Source organism: Ambystoma mexicanum, chromosome 6p, assembly GCF_040938575.1.
Source record: "Ambystoma mexicanum isolate Mex_15411 chromosome 6p, UKY_AmexF1_1, whole genome shotgun sequence".
In the NCBI taxonomy this organism is placed as follows: Eukaryota; Metazoa; Chordata; class Amphibia; order Caudata; family Ambystomatidae; genus Ambystoma; species Ambystoma mexicanum.
In genome coordinates, this window is record NC_090935.1 from 664,736,005 (window position 1) to 664,756,471 (window position 20,467).

The 20,467-nt window shown below is 44.7% G+C and overlaps 1 protein-coding gene across 2 annotated transcripts in view; it reads right to left on the reverse strand.

Moving 5' to 3' along the window:
- Nucleotides 1–3,231: 3,231 nt before the first annotated feature.
- ANKRD34B (ankyrin repeat domain 34B) overlaps nt 3,232–20,467 on the reverse strand; it is a 265,212-nt gene continuing 247,976 nt past the window's right edge. For both annotated transcript variants that reach the window (XM_069627548.1, XM_069627547.1), the window contains exon 2: nt 3,232–9,106. In XM_069627548.1, the coding sequence (XP_069483649.1) occupies nt 7,478–9,055 (1,578 nt within the window). In that variant the 5' untranslated portion in view covers nt 9,056–9,106 and the 3' untranslated portion in view covers nt 3,232–7,477. The remainder of the gene's footprint in view (nt 9,107–20,467) is intronic.

Consider the following 20,467-nt stretch of genomic DNA (forward strand, 5'->3'; position numbering starts at 1 on the left):
AGTCAAGCTGCTGACTATCTCATAATCTTCCTGAAACCTTGGGAAAAGCATTTGAATAAATACTAAATAGTGTCAGCTGTGGTGTGTAGACCTTGCAGAGTAAGACATTATAAATATTGTCTTTCTAACTGTATATAAATTCTTCTTATTCAGATTGAGCATAGAGCATGGAAAATGTATGTTTTTCTTAGTAGCATAGTCTTGAATCGCAAACACATGTTTCGCCTGACGACTTCTTCTGGATAATAGAGTAACACAACTAACAAGTGTGATGATGTAGTCTTAAAGGTATCTGGGTGGTAAGCATTGCTATCTTCCGTAAGATATTTTGGAAAATGGTTGCATGTAGAACCAAACATGGAAACCGAAATATATAGGGAAAATATATCATGGGACAGCGTGTTTGCCAATTTCAAATAAATATTTACATAACTTGAACTAAGCAGATTAAGCCACTCAGTATTGTAGAGGTGGCAGTAAAGAACAGTGTACTCCATCACAAATAGCCATTGATTAATTGAAATGGATTGTTCCATTGTAGACCCTTGGCCACAAATGCATAAAGATTATCCACAACCTGAATAAACGGCTGTAAGAAGAAACCATTTTTTACTGCTATCATGTCCAACATCCAACAGACTATTATTATACTGTTTCAGTAATGAAATATGCCATCCAAAAATGCTGTAGGTTGTACCCCTAGAGTACTTTTCAGGGGTCAACATTGCTGATGGATACGTTGTGGTAAAAGGTGAATAATCTGCCTATGAACCGTTCCCTCCAGAAATGTATTAAATGGCCTGATCCCTACATAGGTTTGCTTTGAAACTTGAGGTAGACAGCTTTTAAATCAAAAAAGTCCTGCAATGCTTTTGTGTAACAGAGCATAACCATGTCACGTCCACATCTACAGTGCAAACAAAGAGAATGCTTCAAGTGGAATATCGGGTTTCAGGAAACAAAGTGGGGCTAGCATGAGGATGTGTGCACCATAATTCTTTCTATCCAAGTAGATAGTGTCTTAAGTTATGGAGCAAAGATGTGGTGGCTGCAGTTTATGGAAAATCCAGAGATATATAACATTTCTTGAGGAAGCTGTGAACAATCCCACAAGTCGTTACAAATGCGTATCTAAAGTGCACTGCAGGTCGACCATGCTCCTATAATTAAAATGCTAGAAAATGTCCAGGACCTTCAAAGCAAAATGGAGCCGGTCCAGCCAGTGACCTTATCTATGCAGGAATTGTCTCAGCACTTTAATGCTACATGCTGTGTTACTGAATACTCTTTCAATAGCAGAAGCTGAGAAAAGGGGATGTAAGCCATGCAGTGATTTTACATTTCATTGCACAAACTTGTCTGTGGTCAGGTTAAAGAAGGCCCTGGCCCAGGCAGAAGAAAACATATTAACGAATGGTTGGAGCAGTTTCTAATGGCGGGATGTACCCATGTTTTGGAAAAAAGGAAAACTTGTAAAGCAGGTAGACATATTAGCCTTACAAATTGAATGTTTCCTGCACTAGAAACAACTATAACCAACCAGAAAACAAATTTAAGAGCACATGAAAGAATCCAAGAAGAGGTCTGTGGAACTTCGAGGGATAAAAACGTAACACAGAAGGAAATCCTTGTGGTTTAAGGCTTTTTACAATCCTGCAGTGTGAACCTCGATACAAATAAAAAAAAGTTCCCCTATGGCCTGGTAAATTCAAATGCCCTAGAAATATGTGAACAGACGAAATGGTCATATAAAGACACTGACGCAAGTTTCCAAAGTGTGGAGACAGTGAGGAAAATCACAACATTTGATACCTCGACTGTAGAAAACTTAACACACGAGAAATTACAAAGAAATGTCACTCTATCTCTCTTTCTTGGAGGACTGGTTTCCTGAGCCAATAAAGAACCCTACATTGGTTCTCAGCAGAGCAATAGGACAAACAACGAGGAGTCTTGCCAAGCAGCAGAAGGTACTAATACAGAAAACTGCATGGGGAAAAAAGGTTTGTCAGCCTTTCTCATTTGTCCCCATACACCTCCAATAATCTACCCTCTTGTATCATGTCCCTCGCACCAGCTTTGGTGCAGAAGAGCAACACATAACATTCTATATAGGAAGTATGTGAATTCAGTAGTTCACAACTCCCTTTAATTCCTAATGGATAACTAACTTGAGTTCATTCTATGTATTCCTATGTATTGTTACACATGAGTGACATGTTTCGGGCTACACCCTTTATCAATTGCTGAAATAAAAATCATAATAATTTATATTCAGATGCACTATATTACTTTTGTTTAAGTATATCTTTCTAATATTGTCACATTGAAAGGAGCTTGCTTCAATTATTTCACAATTTAAAAGCATGACAAAGGAATGACATCTAGGCTGGGCTTATACTAATTCCTACATTGACAAAACATGTGTAAGTAAAGGAGAACACTGTAGAAGCAATATTCAAGTAGGAATACGAGATTGTATACTCAATAACAATGCATTTGAAAAATATTTCATTAATTGATCAAAGCAATCAATGAATGAAATGAGCGATCGGCATGGAAACACCAAGGGGGTAAAGAAAAGGCGCTCCCTGAGGATAGGCAATCCTCTCCCCTTCTACATCAGAAAGATCTATATGAAAATCTGAGATACCCAGGGGCAGTGGGGGAGGAGGGGATCATCAACACAGTTGATGTAAAATAGGGGACTAACAAACGTCTTGTTCCTGTCTCCACAGCACCAGCTCTTCCGCAGATGAAGTGATGTACAGGAGGCGGACTCAGCATTGCTATTAAATCATGCATGGACTTTATAATGTCCTTAGTCTAGTGTTGCTTTGATACCGGAGAAAAGGCTGTCTTCTAACCAAGGAACTATTGGTATGTTAGCTCTATTTTTTGAAAAAGAGATATTTGGGTAAAAGCACAATGACAATGGTGGAGACAGAATTAGCTGAAGACGGACACTTAAAAAAGGTTTGTTTTAGGATTCCATGCACTTTGATCAGTGCGAAAAGTAGACATGAAAGAAAGGTGCACAGGGGACGGACAGCATTTAGGAACCTGAGTGAAGAAGAAATGCTTTGAATGGGAAGATCCTCATATCATTTCAGAGGTCCATACACACGTGTGTTCCTCTTGCCCACCCATAGCTTATCAACCTATTGGGATTGTTGTGAGTGTATAAAATAACATTGAAAGTTCTACAACCCACATTGTTCCTTCCAGTGATTGGTAGTAATGGACTGAGAATGCTTCCATGTAGAGGGTTGACAAAGTATTGGTGCAAAGTTCTATGCACGAAAGTACAGCAACTACATTGCCATGTTTCTATGGTTACGCACTGGCGGTAATTAGCTGCAAAGAGGATGCAAATTAAGTGGATTTTACATTTTTAGGTTGAAGCGATCGTGCTCCTGGAACAACTGACTTAAATCTGTAAATATTTGTTGACATTTGCTGATGTTCAGTGGTACATACAAACACTGGCCATGTAGTCAGGAGGAAGGGCCATGGCAGGGCAAATATCTGCCTAAAGAGCTCCCAAGAGCAGTACACATCTGGAATTGTTATGCAGGGAAAAAAGAGCATTGCAGTGAAGGGATTATTAACTGCTGAAACTGTGCATGTATGTTTTAATGTATATACTAACAGCTGTAAGCAAATAATCCACTGCACAGTTTTGTGCACTTAAACATGAACAACATATCTCGGATTCAACTTTCCAAATAACATTTCATTTCATAAAGTATGTTTACATTTGCCATTAAAACATTCCCTTAATTTTCTGCTTCATCAAGCATAGTAAAATCCACAGTTTCTCACAACCAAGCACATCAATAATGAGATGAGGGGTTTTCTGGCAGCGTAAAGAATTCTGCATATTTTTAATAGTTATGATGTCAGTAGTTCTAACTTTTTTGTTCAACCACAAAATGAGGATAAGTATGTAATAGTGCAATAGTTTCGACATCTTAACACCGTGTAGGACTCGTCTTCAGATGTGAGCCTCAGCTATTTGGGTTACTGTGGGAACTTTAAGTTCTATATCACAGGAAAAGTTTTAATTCCCATATCCCTGTATCACATTCAATGCATTTACATATTATTTCCAAATATTAAAGTTGTTCATTTCTAGTAGCATGGGACTCAATAAGCCACACTAGGTGATCTAAATCTTCTAACATTTATATTTATTTTCATTGTTTAACTTGGACAGCATGGTTTCAATTACACTGCTTTTGGTTTTTCCCAGTAAAATCCCTCCTGCAATTTGATTTTACACTTTTCTCTCCATCCCGCAAATACTAGATGTACTGTCTGTTAATGTAGAACTATCTTTCAGACTACAACGCTTTTCAACTGTCAAATCGAGACATTGCACTCAAATTGTCGTTCCCATTAAAGGAAACAATGCCTAGATACAATACCATACAATCAAAACATCTAACCATCTTCCCCAGCGTCAATTCCAGAGAGAAACTCTCTGTACTCTGCATGTTTTCACTGGGAATACTACAAAAGCAGAGAAAATCAGACAAGGCATCAAGACGGTTAATGAGCACTGGCAATATCTTGCTCTTTGGATGTGAGTTAGACAATCGGACCAGGCCTTGCAATATTTATATTTCAGCCTCTTTAAAGACAAAAATGTCCGAAACCTTCTCAAGAGAGTGAAATAACACCACATACATATATGAAAGATATACAATGCTAATGTGAGCAGTTTACAAAAAGTATTTTAGGGAGAGAATTCAGCAAAGAGACAAGAACAAACACTTTTCTTTCACTATTAAATAAATAAATATATATATATTATATATGCATTTATATATATCAATATACCCATTTGTAGTGTCTTCTTCTTACTTTGATGTCACAAAGCATTATAAAAATAATACACATTTTTTTAACAAACATAGTACTGACTATATGACAATTCTATAGAAAGAGTACAGACAAATTACAAGGCTGGGCAACACTGGGTCACAAAGCATTTTCAACTGTCAGTGCCTGCCTTTCATAACTGTAGCTGTGCCCAGTAACAAGCACTTACCCTAAGTACTTTCCAAAGCAGTCCGCTCAATGCTAACCCAATGTAAATAGGTAAAATAACAAGAAATCACAAGAGGTAACAATAGTTGAGCAAACGCAAACACAAACGTAGACCCAGTTGTGCCTGGCTAAGAGTGAGCCACACTTGCTGAATATTGGGGAAACATCTACAGGACAGACCACAAGCCTAGAGCTACACAAGTAATGTTTGTATAGTAGATTTCTTATGTGCTTTGGGATGCAATTCTCACAACAAAGCCTCATTCATTTCACAATACAACTGCTCCTTAAACTAATCTTAAATTGTATGTTTTAAATATGCATCTTTATGAATCTATCTATATCTAGCAATGTGTGCGTATATGCATATACATAAATAGATATAAATAATGAAATCTGTATTCCTTTCAAAAATATCTTAAATATCCTGTACAGATTTTGTGTCAAGAGGCTGCATTTTCTGCATTTTCTTCATACAACACTGTAACTGGTATCACTCAAGAAATAAATTATTAAATAAAGGTCACAGACAGTAAAAGCATTCTGTCATTGCGCATCAGAAATACGTGTTCATACGTATTTCATCTCTGCTAGACATCGTAGGTGCACGATGCTAAGCGTCAACCGCATGAAGATTTAGTATTTCATCTGTGGTCACCTATGGGTACTCTTGTTTGAAATCAGTACTACATATCTGTAGCTAAGGCAGTGGTTGGGGGAAAGCATGTGATCACACATAATAAAGTACATTATGCGGTGCAATGAACCCCAATACATTAGTGTCAACAGTTGTTCCCATAACCCATCTTCCAAACATCTTGGTACGGCCTCTTGTCACAGTGTGCACCATTGGTAACATCTCTGGCGAAGCCTGTCACAGTGAACATGGCGGTAAGTATCGCTGTACAGGAATCACTCAAAGCTCTTTGAGGAGACATCAGTTTGTCTAGGCATCTGCAAAGGAAACCAGACTTTGCATTGAAACATCTGAGAGTCCACATCACCTATCACATGACATAGTGGAAGGCCAGTTTGCAACTCCTCGTAGAACGTGATAAATTCTTTAGCATGCGTCGACCTCTCTTTACAAAACTAGTAGCAAAAGTACCAGACATTCTGAAGACTCCTGCCACCTAGATACAGAATACTTTGTTAAAGACTAAATCACGACTAGGATGCCTATGGCATTCATTTTACAGTTCCAACACTGTGCCAAAGCATTGTGTTGCCATGGATAACATTTGGTTACTATCCCTTCCACTTCTGTAATCAATAATACACTTCTACACTTATCCTAGCAAGTACGTAAGGCAGAGTGGATAAGATGCGTTTCACACTTCTCTTTAAACACGTGAGTCAAATAGACCACCGGAAATGCATTGAAACACTTGCCCACATGAACACCATTGTGTGGGTGTACCCGTGGTTCAACCATTTGGACTTTGATTGGTCATAACATTTAGTTAAGTAGGCACCCACGTTTAGGAAAAATGTTCCGAAGATGAAAAGGTGCTCATTCAGTAAAGAATATCTTCACTCTTCCGTAGATGTAGAAGCTGTCATATTTGTCTTAACTCTTTCTTTGTTTTTGCTCGACCGCTGTGCAACCCATTTCCTGCTTCTTTTCTGAATTCTTCCAATGAATTTCTCTATCATAAATAGCTCAAAAGTTGTTTCTGCTCTGAATACACAGGAATCTGTGGGTATATGTCTGCTTCATAAATTATCTAACAGTTCAAGCAGCTTGTTCAGGTACACCCAAATAAATGTTTTAGTCGTTTGTGAGAAATCAGCCATCTGAGTCTGATTTCTAAATGTGTTTCAAGGATAGATTCAGCAAGGTTAGAATGAGCAGTTGCAGAATTGGCACCGTCAACACTTGTTTTGGGCAAGAAGAATGTCTACCCAAGAACATGTTGCAAGATGGGGATGTTCGACTGAATGAAACATGTCCAACTACAAAAGTAGGGGTTTCGAAGACTAAAGAAAAGTGATTTAAACCTGCTGAGCTGTGACTCCTCTAGCATTCAGAAGGTATTCCAATATTTGTCAAAGTTCAATGTATTTAAAAAGGAATATCAATATGTGTGGATATAAACATACATGCAAATGTATTGATTTCTTTGTTGACAATACAGTACTGAGTAGCTGAAGTATACAGTATTTAAATCAATCTTATCAAATGATGGTAAAATATAATATTCACTATTTTAGTTGCATATGATGGCTACTTCAGAAATTGGCATTTCTGTATGTGAAGTCGCACATGCTGTGTGTATCGGTTGGTTTGGACAATACTGCTTCAGAATTCTGCATGCTTATAATACCTATCACTTAAGTGCCCTGCTTTTGGTCAAAAGAAGGGGAGACCTTTCAGTGCCTCATATTTGTTCCAGTTCATTTGGAGAGGTTTTCAAATGTATCAACCAATCGTCTCTTCAAAATTTACCAACTGCTTAATTTGTTCTGTATGCATTGAATGCCTCCTCAGCAACATTTTCTTACTTTTGAACTCCTTGGGAAATGTCGGCGCTGTAGGCATGAATGGCTTAGGGCCACTCGGAATAATCCCTGTAATCTTGCTGTGGGCACTGATATCTGGTATGGGTGGATGAGGATTCACATTCAATGGCGGAAGAAAACCTGGTCTAGTGTGTGCAATATGATCTAAAAGAAGGGCCCCTGATCCCCTTCTTTCTAGAACAGCAGGATTCCGTCGCCCTAAACAGCTCAGGGGTGTGTTCTCCAGTGATTCTCTGGAATTTGAGAGCAGTGACGGTGGTGAAAGCATTTTCTTCTTTTCCAGAAGAGATTTGCTGTCTTCTGAGGTAGCCGGGCCCCTGGAAGTGGTCAATTGGGAATCTGAGCTGTAGTGATTTGCTCCCAATCTCCTTCTCTGGACAATGCTGCTTAAGCTTGAAACAGCAATTGCATGCATTGAATCTGGATCCTGGTCCACTGGAATTTCACTCTTGTTCTGATTTGCATCTAAATCCAGGGAAAGTGAGTGTATTTCATCATAGGAAAGTTTCCTTGGGCCAGCAGAATCAAATGTTTTTAACAAATTAGCTGTATCGTTTACATCAATACTTTGGTGTCGGGTGAAGTACCTCTTTGAAAATGCAAGGCCGTTCATTTTGAGGGACAGCTCTTCCTCCGGGGTAATGTCCTGAAGTTCCTCCTGCAAAGACAACACTTTGTGCTGGTGAAGTAGCGAAGAAGGAATCTTCAGCCAAGGTTCAGAGTGCAGCCGCTGCAGCTGTGGAAACCTGGCTCCAACATGGGTTGGATTAGGCTTCCTCGTTGGTGAGCCTGGCTCTGAAGAAACTTTGCTGTCACCAAGGAGATCTCCAGATATATCCTTAAAGCTGAAAAGTTCATGTTCATTCTCTGATGTATTTGAATGTGGTGAGGGTGATGTTTTAAGCTCTATATCTGAGGGGGAAGTGCAGGAGGCAGGTGAATGACATCCCTCCATGTCGGGTGAAGGTGGAACATTCAAGTACTGCTTCGTTTTTTGCCGACCGGAAGGAGACTTATCGGTTGTAATGATGATAACTTCCTTACCTCTTGCTTTGCAGGCATTGAGAAGAACCTTGAGGGTTTCTTTGTCATCTGAATTCACTGCGTAAACAAGTGCTGAGAATCCAGAATGGTCTTGAAGGCTGGGGTCCGCTCCGCTTTGCAACAACAAGGAGACCACTTCAGAACCAGCTTTTTCTATGCATGCATGCATCAGAGCGGTCTTTCCAAATTTGTCCTGGATGTTTGGGTCGGCATGGTTTTCAAGTAGATATTTAATCATTTTGACTTTGCTGACACTCTGTGTGTCCACATGCTTTGTCTTGCAAGCAATCATCAAGGGGGTTTCCCCGCGGTCATTGCTCTCGTTAATGTAGGCCCCACCTTCTAGCAAGAGTCTTGTAAGGCGAAGCCGGCTCTGATACACCGCTTTTATGAGGGAGTTCCCTTCAGTAGTGACTTCCACAGCTTCCTCCATCTTCACTGTTCCCACTAGAACTCGACCTTCCTCAAGTTCAGAAAGGAACACCTAGTTCAAAGAGAGAGAAGAGAAAGTCACTGATAAGAATGCCACATTACTGCGCCAGTTGTTATTGGTGAGCGAAAGACTTGGTTAGAAAATACTTTTAAATGTGCCCCATCAAAATTCAATTTTAGGTGGTAATGGTTCTATTACATTTAATATAATCAAATAGTAATATGGAAAACAGACTAAAGCCAAACGATACAAAATAAAGAAATCTGTATATATTCCATAGATAAGCATCTGACAAACCAATAATAATGCAACGTTGGGGTATAATGGTGTAACCTTAATTTAACAAAAGCAATTAATATAGACTGTGTGCCTGGCATATCATACACTGATCTAGCGCACACTCTCTTTCTCACTGTCTCTGTGCTTTCTTTCTCAATCTCGATCTGTCTTTTTCTGTCTCACTCTATCTCTGTTTATGTGGTTAAGGTTGCGTTGCCACATGCACATTAGTTCGGGCCACCCCAGCCGTTATTGCAGCTGCTTATCCAGAGGATGGAGCGGAAAAAACAAATAATTTAGGGGGGCTGTATTTTTTTGTTGTTGTTGCAAAATAGTCTATTTCAAAAATAAAAAAGGAAATTATTTAATTGTACTAACGTTGCAAACTGCCTCTTTTTTTAAATTTTCAATTTTCATTTGTAATGATCCCTTCCAGTGTATATTTAGTCATAATAAGAATGTTAAACTTGTCTTACTGTGCAAAGAACATTATCAACAACTAGAATAGTCCTATGCATTATTTTCTGGTAAATTATCATTGCAAGATGGCCAGTCTGGCACACTCCTATTGTATTCTTTTGAAATCAGTCTATGAGAAAGGGAAAGTGAACAAATAAAACCAGTGAGGGTTCGACCCTGCTTTGCAAGTCTAGCAGCATTATGGGAACATAAGAAGGATCAGAGATTTTTTACAGTTGACAAACATGGTTTGGATAAAAGGGTTTTATGCTTGAATCACTAAGTACTTATCACACTGGGCTTGTACTCATCTCCTGTTTCTCATCACACACCCTAACATTAAAATGTGTATAACATTGAACCATATATACTCATTAGGATAGCCTTAGGAGTTGTGTATTAAGAAAGATTGCCTGTGACATAAGCACCTTTATTGTGGTCTGAGGGCTGTTGGTTGGTAGTGCCGTCTTTCCTTCTCTGAGAACTGTGGCTAGGACTCAGAGTAAGGATGGATGTTCACAGGTTTATTTATCAAAGGCAGACATCCTAAAACAATTTTATATAAGCAAATAATGTCAAATCAGCACTTAACTTGGTCGAAGACTAAAGTAAAGCGATATATTTTTTCTGGCAATTTGGTGCTTATTTTCGTGATTACTTTAATCCTACTGGCAAACAAAATAAGAATAGGCAGAAGGTTAGACATCCAAACCCGAAATGCACAGTAAAATACATATTCATACATGTATTAGAAAAGCAATGTGGCATGTAGGTATGAAAGCAATCATATTATATGACTGTAATTTATATATCTGCTCAAGACACAATTGTAGATGCAGAAGACCACTCATTATTATGCCCTCTGCTAGCAACTCTTGAAAAGCAAACTAGATTTTTACCTCTGCAGCCTTCTAATGGAATGTAATTATCAATTTTATTTAGCTTAAGGAGAACTTTGTCGGCAGGGAAACAATTGAGTCTTAGTCACAAAGCTATCAAGAATTTAGGAGCTAACCAGACAGTGTGGGCTATTATGCCCACATTTGCTGTAATATTGTTAGTCACCCATCTAATATTTTTGGCGGGGCTAGAACATGAAGAAATATGTCCAGCTATAGACAACAGGGATCTATTCCACAGAGGGGTTCCAAGTTGTCCCTGCACCTGCGGTGTAGGTAGTGGATAGGGGAAGCATCTAACTCTGAAAATATATGTCCTGATACCGCCCACCACAGTATGGTTCCCTCCTCTAATTGCCATCCAAAAAGGAAGAAAGACACCTGCCATCCTGCCACCCCCGTCCCCGATCTCATGTAGTACAATACCCAAACCCCAAAAAAGAAAAGAAAATACCTCCCCTCATGTGGCTTACTTCTACCCCACCCCAAAAAGGATAATACATGCCTGCCATCTTTCTCCCTCCTCCCCCCATCTTCCTCACATCCTTGGGCTTTCGCTATCCCACTATGCTAATCGCATCAGGCATGGCTTTCAAACTGACAACTCTGGAGCCACAGCATGTGTCAGTAAGGGAGGTTGTGCTATGCAGCAGGTCACTGACTCTGAAAGGCCAAGTTGGGTGCTGCTCTGTGTCTTTGTCAGGCCTGTGCAGCAATGTTAGGGAGCAGTATCCTGCTCGACAGTTGAGCTCTTAATGGCAGGGACCTGCTGTCGAGCCTGTCAATGGAAGCCATACAAAAAATATTCGCACCCAGGGAAGGGTACTCAGCCAATCAGGTGGCTGGAACAGCAGGCGAGAATACACAATCCCTGCCCGCTGACCCAGCCACCGAGGCCCTTCCCCAGGTGGCGGTTATCTTTTTTTTTTCTTCGAAGCCTGCGGCACCTGGGAGTTTCTCCCTGTTGCCTCCCTGCCCCCAAAATGACCTGATTCCCCCCACCAACCCCTCCACTTACCTGCGGGACTGGAGCATTGTGCTCTGGTCCCGGCGCTCCTCCCGTCTGGCCACCACCGTAGACATGGCAAAGGTACTTTTTCCATGTGGCAGCGGCTATCTTTTTTTTTTAATTTTCATCGCAAGATCGGCTGCGCAAGCATTGTAGCTCTCCCAATGAAAAATTAAGAAAGCCATTTGCACCACGGGCGAACCCCAGAGTGTGAATGGCTTTCATGCCCTGCCAGGAGGGTGGCCATGGCCTGTGACGGCCAACAGCCCGTGCTGAGGCGCTTGCTTCGCTCAGGCCTGCCTTAGCTCAGGCTGGCGTGCCGTTAAAGGCCATGTCCGCCCTCCTGGCAGGAGATTGTTAGCTATCAACTTTATGTCAATTGGAACACTGGGGTGTAATACATACAGTAGTTGAAAGCTACCCATCTATAATTTTGTTTTGTATGTCCCATTGCAAGGGGTGGTGGAGAGGAGTGTTGGAGGTGACTATATAAAACAATGTAGGCTCTCTTCCCCCTCATGCCACAGGAACCCACAAATGGAAAGAAAAATACCTGGCAGAGAAAATGCCATATCCTCTCGTGACTTCATAACTGTTTATTAATTCCATAAGCCTCTGGCATGATATCACAGCAGGAGGATATTGCAAATAAGAGGTCATGCACAACAACCGCTTTAGCTGGTGAGACAGTGAACCTATGGGACTTTATGGTATTTGCTGTTCCAGTTTAAGTCCTGGATTCGTGATTTTGATAATCAGTTTCATGTTTTTACTGCGTGGGTATTTCCTGCACAGCAAATACAACAAATCGTTTTCCCCCATTGCCTGTTCTTTCCCCGAACCTCCTCCTCAAAGGGGCCCACCCTTTACCCCACCCTCTGTCTAAAGCACCCACAAATGGGGGTTCAACTCTTCACCCCTCCTGCACTTACCTTTATCTCCTGCTGCTGCTTCACTTCCTACTCATTCACACAGGATGTATTACATCCCTGGTTGCGCCCCCCCCCTAAACGCCAGCTACCTGCCAACTACCCGGCCCTATACATACACAGATCCTCCCACACGTCCCTCCGGCTGAGCGATACTTTGGCAAGATGCAAGTGCAGCATGGCAAAAACAATCCACCGAATAATCTCAATGTATCTGTGGTATCCTACACAAGGAAGACTTCAACCACAGTGAGTTAATCACTCCGTTTAATCAAGTCACAAAGTATGCCTGCAGCCACTGACACCTCAAGCCGCATCTCCTTCACCACATCTTTCAGTTCACTTTCAATTCACATTCCACATTCCAAATCCCAGGAGAAATGGAATGTGACATCATAATGAAACACACCTCCTCCCTCCAGAACTTGAAAAATGCAAATTGCTGAAAATCTGTTTCTCTAACTTGACTACCTAAAGTACATAAAACATGAAACAACCTATGTATGGATTGTAGAAACTACCAAAACTGCATAAGGTAAAAACATTTCATTGCATAAAGTAATCTTTGGATTGACCACTCTTTTCTTCAAACATCTGTGGATGCTGCTCCCCACAACACTATTACTCAGAGACCTTTCACCCTCTTGCCTCTGAGTACACCCTAGTCCATCATCCACCTCATTACCTCCATTCACCACTCCATCCTACGTGACAGTTGACATATTACTGGGAAACGTAGTTTGCTCTTACCATGTAGTCGTTCTATCAAATTGCCACTAGCTCACCATGTCCAGTTTCCATATAGAACTATTTGCCACCCTGATGGCACACATCATTGACTTTTATTGGGTGCCAGAATTTGGATAAACCTTGCTTCACCTCATGCCCCTTCCTGATTCTCACCTAATCAACCCTTTCAAAATCTTAACATTAACCTTCTCCTCACCCTTGTTCCCTGCATACTTCCTTTGCCTTTTCAAAATGCACGCTCTTACCTGTTCATTGCTCAGCTCACCATTACCACTCATCTCATTAACCCAACTAGGGTTAAGTTTTGTGTTGGGTTCTCTGCCCCGCATCAACTTGAAAGGTGATACCCTTGCAATGCTGTTAACATCCATCCGAATGCTCCTTACTCTTCCTGCAACTGGCACCTTAACATCATTTCCATTCCATTTCCATTTCCATTCCTTACTGACTGTTCAATAGTCTCCACCAACACACAAATGCACCTTTCCACCAACCCATTAGATTGGGGATGGTACAAAGCAGTACATTTCCACTTAATTCCAATTAACTCCGCGTATGCAGCAGTCCACTTCCCATTGAACTGTCCCCTGTTCTCGGTCACGACAACCTCTGGGTATCATTCTCCCCTCCCCTGCTGACCTGTTTATCACCTCTCCTGACCCTGCATCTCTGCCAAATGTCACTTCTATCCATTTCATAAAATAATCCACCAGGACCAACATGAATCTCAAATCAGGCTTTAAATTTAATACAGCTGCAACACGTCAATCCCAATCTGCTTCCATGCTCCACTGGGGTCGTAACAGGTTTGATATACAATGTAAAGACCTTACAGCTTTTGTCGGAATTCTGACACTCCCAACAATTTCTCACACTCTTCTTGATACTCACATCATTACCAGGTCACCAATATCTTTATCTAACCCGTTGCTTAGTCCCCCTTATTCCTGGATGACTCTGATGAGCAAGGCTATTATATTGTTCATCAAAACCATTGGCAGAACCAATTTCATTCCCCTCAACAATATGCCGTTTACCATAGATAATTCTTATTTGACTTTCCAAAACACGCCCAATTCTTCCCTTGCTTAGATGGCCAACCCATCAACACACATTCCAAAACATCCTTCATGAACTCATCCTCACCAATCTTCTCCTCACATCTCTCCTTATTCATAGCCTCTAAAATCTTCATCTTGAACCTCTTGTGACACCAGGAATCTCGACAATAAATCTGCCATTTTATTATTAGACCCTGGAACATACCTCACTTCATAATCATAATATTGCATCCTTAAGGAGAGTCTCGCAAATAAGGGTGTAGTTTTGTACATACCCTTAACCGTTAGTACTTCCGCAGAATGTTTGTGGTCTGTGGTAATCACAAAATTATTTCCCCACACATATTTCCTATAGTGGCTCACACCCCCCACACATCCTAACATTTCCTTTTCTAAAACTGAACATTTAATTTCAGTTTCTGTAAATCTCTGGGATGAATAACAGATAGTTCTCTCTACTCCTACTAATCACTATGATAACACTGCTCCCAATCTTTGCTCACTGACATCCACTATAACTTTCGTAGGTTGGCCCAGAACAAAACCTCCCAAATTAGGTGCCTTACGCACAGACACCCTCTTTAATAATCTGCATGGCACTTTCACACACTGAAGACAATTCAAAAGCTGCTCCCGTTTTCATCAACTTCAGTGCTACTGTGATGCTCGCAAAACCCTTTATAAACGTGTTATAATATTCTGCTAATCGCAAAAAGGATCTCAATTCATCCTTGTTACTCAGATTAGACACTCCTTTTATGGCTTTAATCGCATCATCCTTAGGCCTGTAACCTTGCCCACTGACTACATTGCCCATATAGTCTACTTGGTCATTCCTGTACTTGCACTTGCTAGATTCAATCTTCAATACTCTTTCTTGTGATCTGTCCAACATCAATTTTAGCCTCTCGTCATGTTTCTGCCTTCCTTTACCATACACCAGAATGTCATCCTGGTACACCATAGTTACCTTTAAATCTTTTAACGCTGTGGTCATAACCCTTTGGAATACCGCTTCTGCCAATGCGAGTCCAAACTGCATCCTACAGTACCGGAACAACCCTATTGGTGTAAAGAATGTGGTAAGGTCTTGCAATCTTCAGTCACGGTGATCTTGTTATATCTGGACAAAAGGTCCCAGGTAGTGAACATATCCGTGCCTTGCATGCTGTTTAGAATCTGTGTATTATGGGAAGCAGATACTTGTCTATTCTAATGTTCTTATTTAAGTCACACAAGTCTACACATATGCAAACTTTTCCATTATTCTTCTTTGCTTCTACAGTGGGACTGGTCCATTCCACCAATTCAATGCTCTCAATTGCCCTTTCATTCTCCAGCATGGGGTCACATGCTCATGAATATTCCCCATCGTCAGGCTGGGAATCCTCGGTAAAGAAAAAATCAGTATCAGTCTCGTTTCTGACCTTCTTTCTTAGTAGTAACCAATCACTGATCTCTGGGTCATACTGCCCCCAGCCAATGACTGCCCTCTCCCTAAGCCCCGCCTCTGGCAGCCATCCTCAGATTTTTACCGCACGCTCAAGTGTTGGGCATCCTCGTGCTTTAGCTCTCAAGTTTTTGCTGCGTTTTCCCACTTTTTCAGGTGATTTTCTCATTTTTTTGGTTTAATCGAGCCTCAAGCTCCACCGTTTCTACTTCCGATAACGGGGACCCGTTTCGGAATTCTTCTACGCCCCTCAAGGGTGAAGTTTTTGTCGAGTTTACACTTCTTGGAGGATTCCGGCAGATCTGCGGCCTACCTCAACGGACATGGCCCAGGGCAAGGGAAGATCGACGCCCGGATCCAAGCTGTTCATGTGCTGCCCTGGATGCGGATTGCAGAACGTCTTCAAGGAGGATGAGCACTCGCGTTGTCTCTACTGTCTTCATGAGGACAAGACGCACGTGGAGAAGGACTGTGCGTTCTGCAAGAACCTTTCGGAACGGACCAAACAAGATCATCGTTCCCGCCTCGCCGCCTGGCTGGAGAAGGGCGCAGCAGGTGAGAAAGCAAAGAAAAAGTCTGAGCGGGCTTCTAAGTCCTGTGAGGGCGCCCCGGCAACGGGGGCCCAACAGAAGGCCAAGCACCGCGAGTCCGCGGGCACCGGGAGCGCCGAAAGGTCGGCCTCTTTGGCTGCCAGGCAGGGCGCTACTTCCCCGGCAGGTTCGACCACGAGCCAGCGCTCTGGTTCGGGGAAGAGGAAGTCCGAGAACCCGGGTAAGCCGCTGGAGCGGACCCGGTCGATCTCGAAGGGGGAGCGCCCAGGATGCACCTAAGGTGGTGAGGGCTTTGATCCATCCGGCAAAGACCTCTGTCAAAGTGGTCGCTGTGACCCTGGCGAAGCCGGCTGAGACTACGCCAGTGGAAACGGCCTCTGGGCCCAGAGTATCCCTGCCACCGCGGAGGGAGTCCTCTTTCCAGCCCATCGTTAAGACCCCCGTGAAGCCCCCGGCAGAAAAAGAGGGGGGGGGGCGTTGGCCATTACAGACTCGGAATCAGCCTCTGAGGAGGAGCTGGTGGAAGCCGAGAAGGGCCTCACCCAAGAGGTCCATAGGCCTCAACGAGAGGCTCATAGGCCTCAAGGAGAGGCTCGAGAAGGTTCGATCCCAGGGGACGGTTCCCGCTGACGTGATCGAAGATAGCGACGATGGCGACGTAGAGGGCCCAGTGGAACGGCCATCGCATCCGTCGCAACCATTACCCGAGCCCCAGGATAGCTCGGCAGCCATTTTGTTGGCAATCCAATCCTTATGTGCCGAGATAAGGACGAGATTACCACGGACCCCGACGGAGGATCCAGAACCGGCCCCGTCGGGAAGCCCTCCGAACAAGCGGAGGGGAGTCCAACCGCTCCGCCCTTCGTGCCTGCGAGACCTGTCTCGTCCTCGTCGGACCCTAGAGAGGATACGGCGATGGACACAGCGACGGGGACGGACGATGACGGCGGCGATGACACAGCAGACATCCCATCATCACCCCCCCCCGCGGGCTTCCCCAGCCGACGAAATTGGCTCTTTCCACGCCATGATAACCAGGGCATCCAAGCTCTTCCAGCTCTGCCCTGAAGAACAAAAAAAGGAAGGGTTTCTGTACCAACGACGAGAGGCCAAGCGGAAGACGGCCCTCGTGGTGCCTTTGCTCAACGACATCTGGAACGAGGGGCCTGTGGTCCTCAAGAACCCTTCCACGGCACCCGCCAAGAGGGACAGGTACGAGAAGAAGTACCGAGTCCCTGATGCCGCCCCCTTGTGCCTCAGGGCCCAGCCCCTGCCGGACTCTGTCGTATCGGCAGCGGCTAAGAAGAAGGCAGCGGGGGCAGCAGCTTCAACTTCCACTTCCCCACCGGACAGCGAGGGTAAGAAGTTGGACTCCATGGGACGACCAATGCCTTAGCGATCGCAAGATAGCTCCCCTGCTAGACTTCCTACCTGATGACAAGAGGGCGGAGGCCCTAGAAATTCTGCAGGAAGGCGAGGTGGCATTGGATTACGCCATAACGGTGGCAACGGACATTGCCGTTACCGGATTTCGCCAGCTTGGCAACAGAGTTTGCCTCCAACGACGAGGATGGTGACAGACTTTCGCCAGGAAGTCCAGACCAGAGTGTTGGACATGGCGTTCAACGGCAACAACCTCTTTGGTAAGGCGGTGGACGAGTCTCTACAGGCCATCAAGACCGACTCGGAGACGGCCCGGGCTTTAGGGGTGCTTCAACAGCGACGGCCCTTTCGGAGCTCCGGAGGCAGACAGGGTGCCTCCAAAGGTTCCAGCGGTGGCTCCTCCGCTTACCGCCAGGCAGCCCACTCCTCTTCCCAGGAGGCCTACAGAGGTCACGGCAAGCAAGGGGGATCCCGCTGTCGTCGCCAGGGAGGACAAGGCAGCAAGGCCGCCTCCAAGCAACACTGACCCGGCTTTGTTGTCGGGCCCCCACCGAAGCACACCGGTGGGAGGCCGGCTGGTGAAGTTCGTCAGCATGTGGGAGTCCATCTCCACCGACCGTTGGGTGTTGGACACCCTGGCCAATGGGCACTCGCTGGAATTCCAAAAGAAGTGCCCTCACATTCCTCCCGTGGCCAGGAAGGGAAATCACATCCCTCAACTGCTGTTGGAGGTAAGGGCGATGCTCAAGAACGGTGCCATCAAGCTCGTCCCCAGAAGGCTCTGGGGCTCCGGAGTGTACTCAAGGTACTTCCTCGTCAGGAAGAAGACAGGCGGTTGGCACCCCATCCTGGACCTGCGTCGCTTAAACAAGTACATCAAGGCGCAGGAATTCAGGATGGTCACCCTCCAGCACGTGCTGGGACAGCTGGAGGAAGGCGACTTCCTGTCGTCTTTGGACCTGGAGGATGCTTACTTCCACATGCCTATTCTAAAAAGGCACAGGAAGTTCCTCAGGTTCGTGGTTCAGGGACGCCACTACCAATTCAGAGCCCTAATGTTCGGATTAAAGTCGGCACCCAGGGTTTCACCAAGTGCCTGGCACCAGTGGCGGCGCGGCTGCGCCTGCAGGGGATCCACATTTACCCCTACCTGGACGACTGGCTAATCCGGGCAAGGACAAGGGAACTCACTGTCGAACACACGGCGAGGACCGTCCGGTTGCTCACGGAGCTGGGGTTCTCCATCAAATACCCCAAATCCCACCTAGTTCCATCGCAGATAGCACTGTTTCTGGGAGCGAAGCTCGATACAGTGGGGCAATTGGCCTCCCCTTCAGAGGAGAGGACCAAGACCATCCTGGGCAAGGTGCGGCATCTGCTAGCCACGGACGTGGCCAGGGTGAGGTCCATCAAGTCCCTCCTCGGGATGATGTCCTCATGCATCCATCTTGTACCCGTTTGCAGAATTCGGATGCGTCCGCTGCAGGAGTTCCTCGACGCCCGCTGGTTTCAGGTGACGGGCTGTTTCGAGGACAGGATCCCTCTCAACGAAGAGTTTTTTGGTGGGGCATCCGTGCTCACCTCACGACAGGCACAGAATTTCAAATCCCGGCGTTTCAGGAGACGGTGACGACGGACGCCTCTCTGGAGGGTTGGTGGGCCCACACCGGAGACCTCCACGCAAGAGGCCTTTGGCTCCCGGAGGAGAGGTCTCTCCACATCAACATTCTGGAGCTCCGAGCAGTGTTCTGGGCTCTCAAGTCATTCCTTCCGTCCCTCAAGGGCAAAGTGGTGAGGATCTTCACTGACAACACCACCACGATGTTCTGTATACGGAAACAAGGAGGCACCAGATCCCCAGCCCTATCCAAGAAGGTCCAGGATCTGTGGCACTGGGCCGTCGCCCAGGGGATGTTTCTGGTTCCCTTCCACCTGGCAGGAATAAAAAACACCATTGCCGACTCACTCAGCAGGGAGCTGCGCTCGTGCCACGAGTGGGAACTGCGCCAGGATCAAGTGGATCGACTCTTCCAACGATAGGGCAAACCCCAGATCAACTGTTCGCGACGGCGACAAACTCCAAGTGCCAGAGGTTCGCCAGCAGGTTCCCACAGCCGAGGAACATGGGCGATGCTTTCTCGTTCCCTTGGGACGGCCTGTCCCTATGCGCGTTCCCTCCATTGCCGTTGCTGCTCCGCCTCATCAACCAGCTCAAGAAGTCCAGGTGCAGGATGATCCTCGTCGTACCGGCGTGGCCGAGGCAGATCTGGTTCCCGGACCTTCTGGACTTGTCAACGTCCCTGCCAGTTAGGCTGCCGGCGGACACGGATCTTCTCTCCAGAGAAGGAGGCGCCATTCTCCATCACGACCCACAGTCGCTGAACTTGCAGGCCTGGCTCCTGCAGCACTAGAGTTTGGAGGGTACGATATCCCGGCTGATTGCTGAGAGGTTCTTGCAAAGGCCAGGGCTTCCTCAACTCTCAAGTGTTACGGTCATAAATGGAAGAGGTTCTCTGGTGCCGTGCACAGAAGATTAACCCTCTGTGGATTACGGCCCCTCAAGTGCTGCCGTACCTACTGTCGCTGGCCAAAGTTGGACAGGCTCACGCCTCCATAAAAATACATCTGGCTGCCATCTCCCG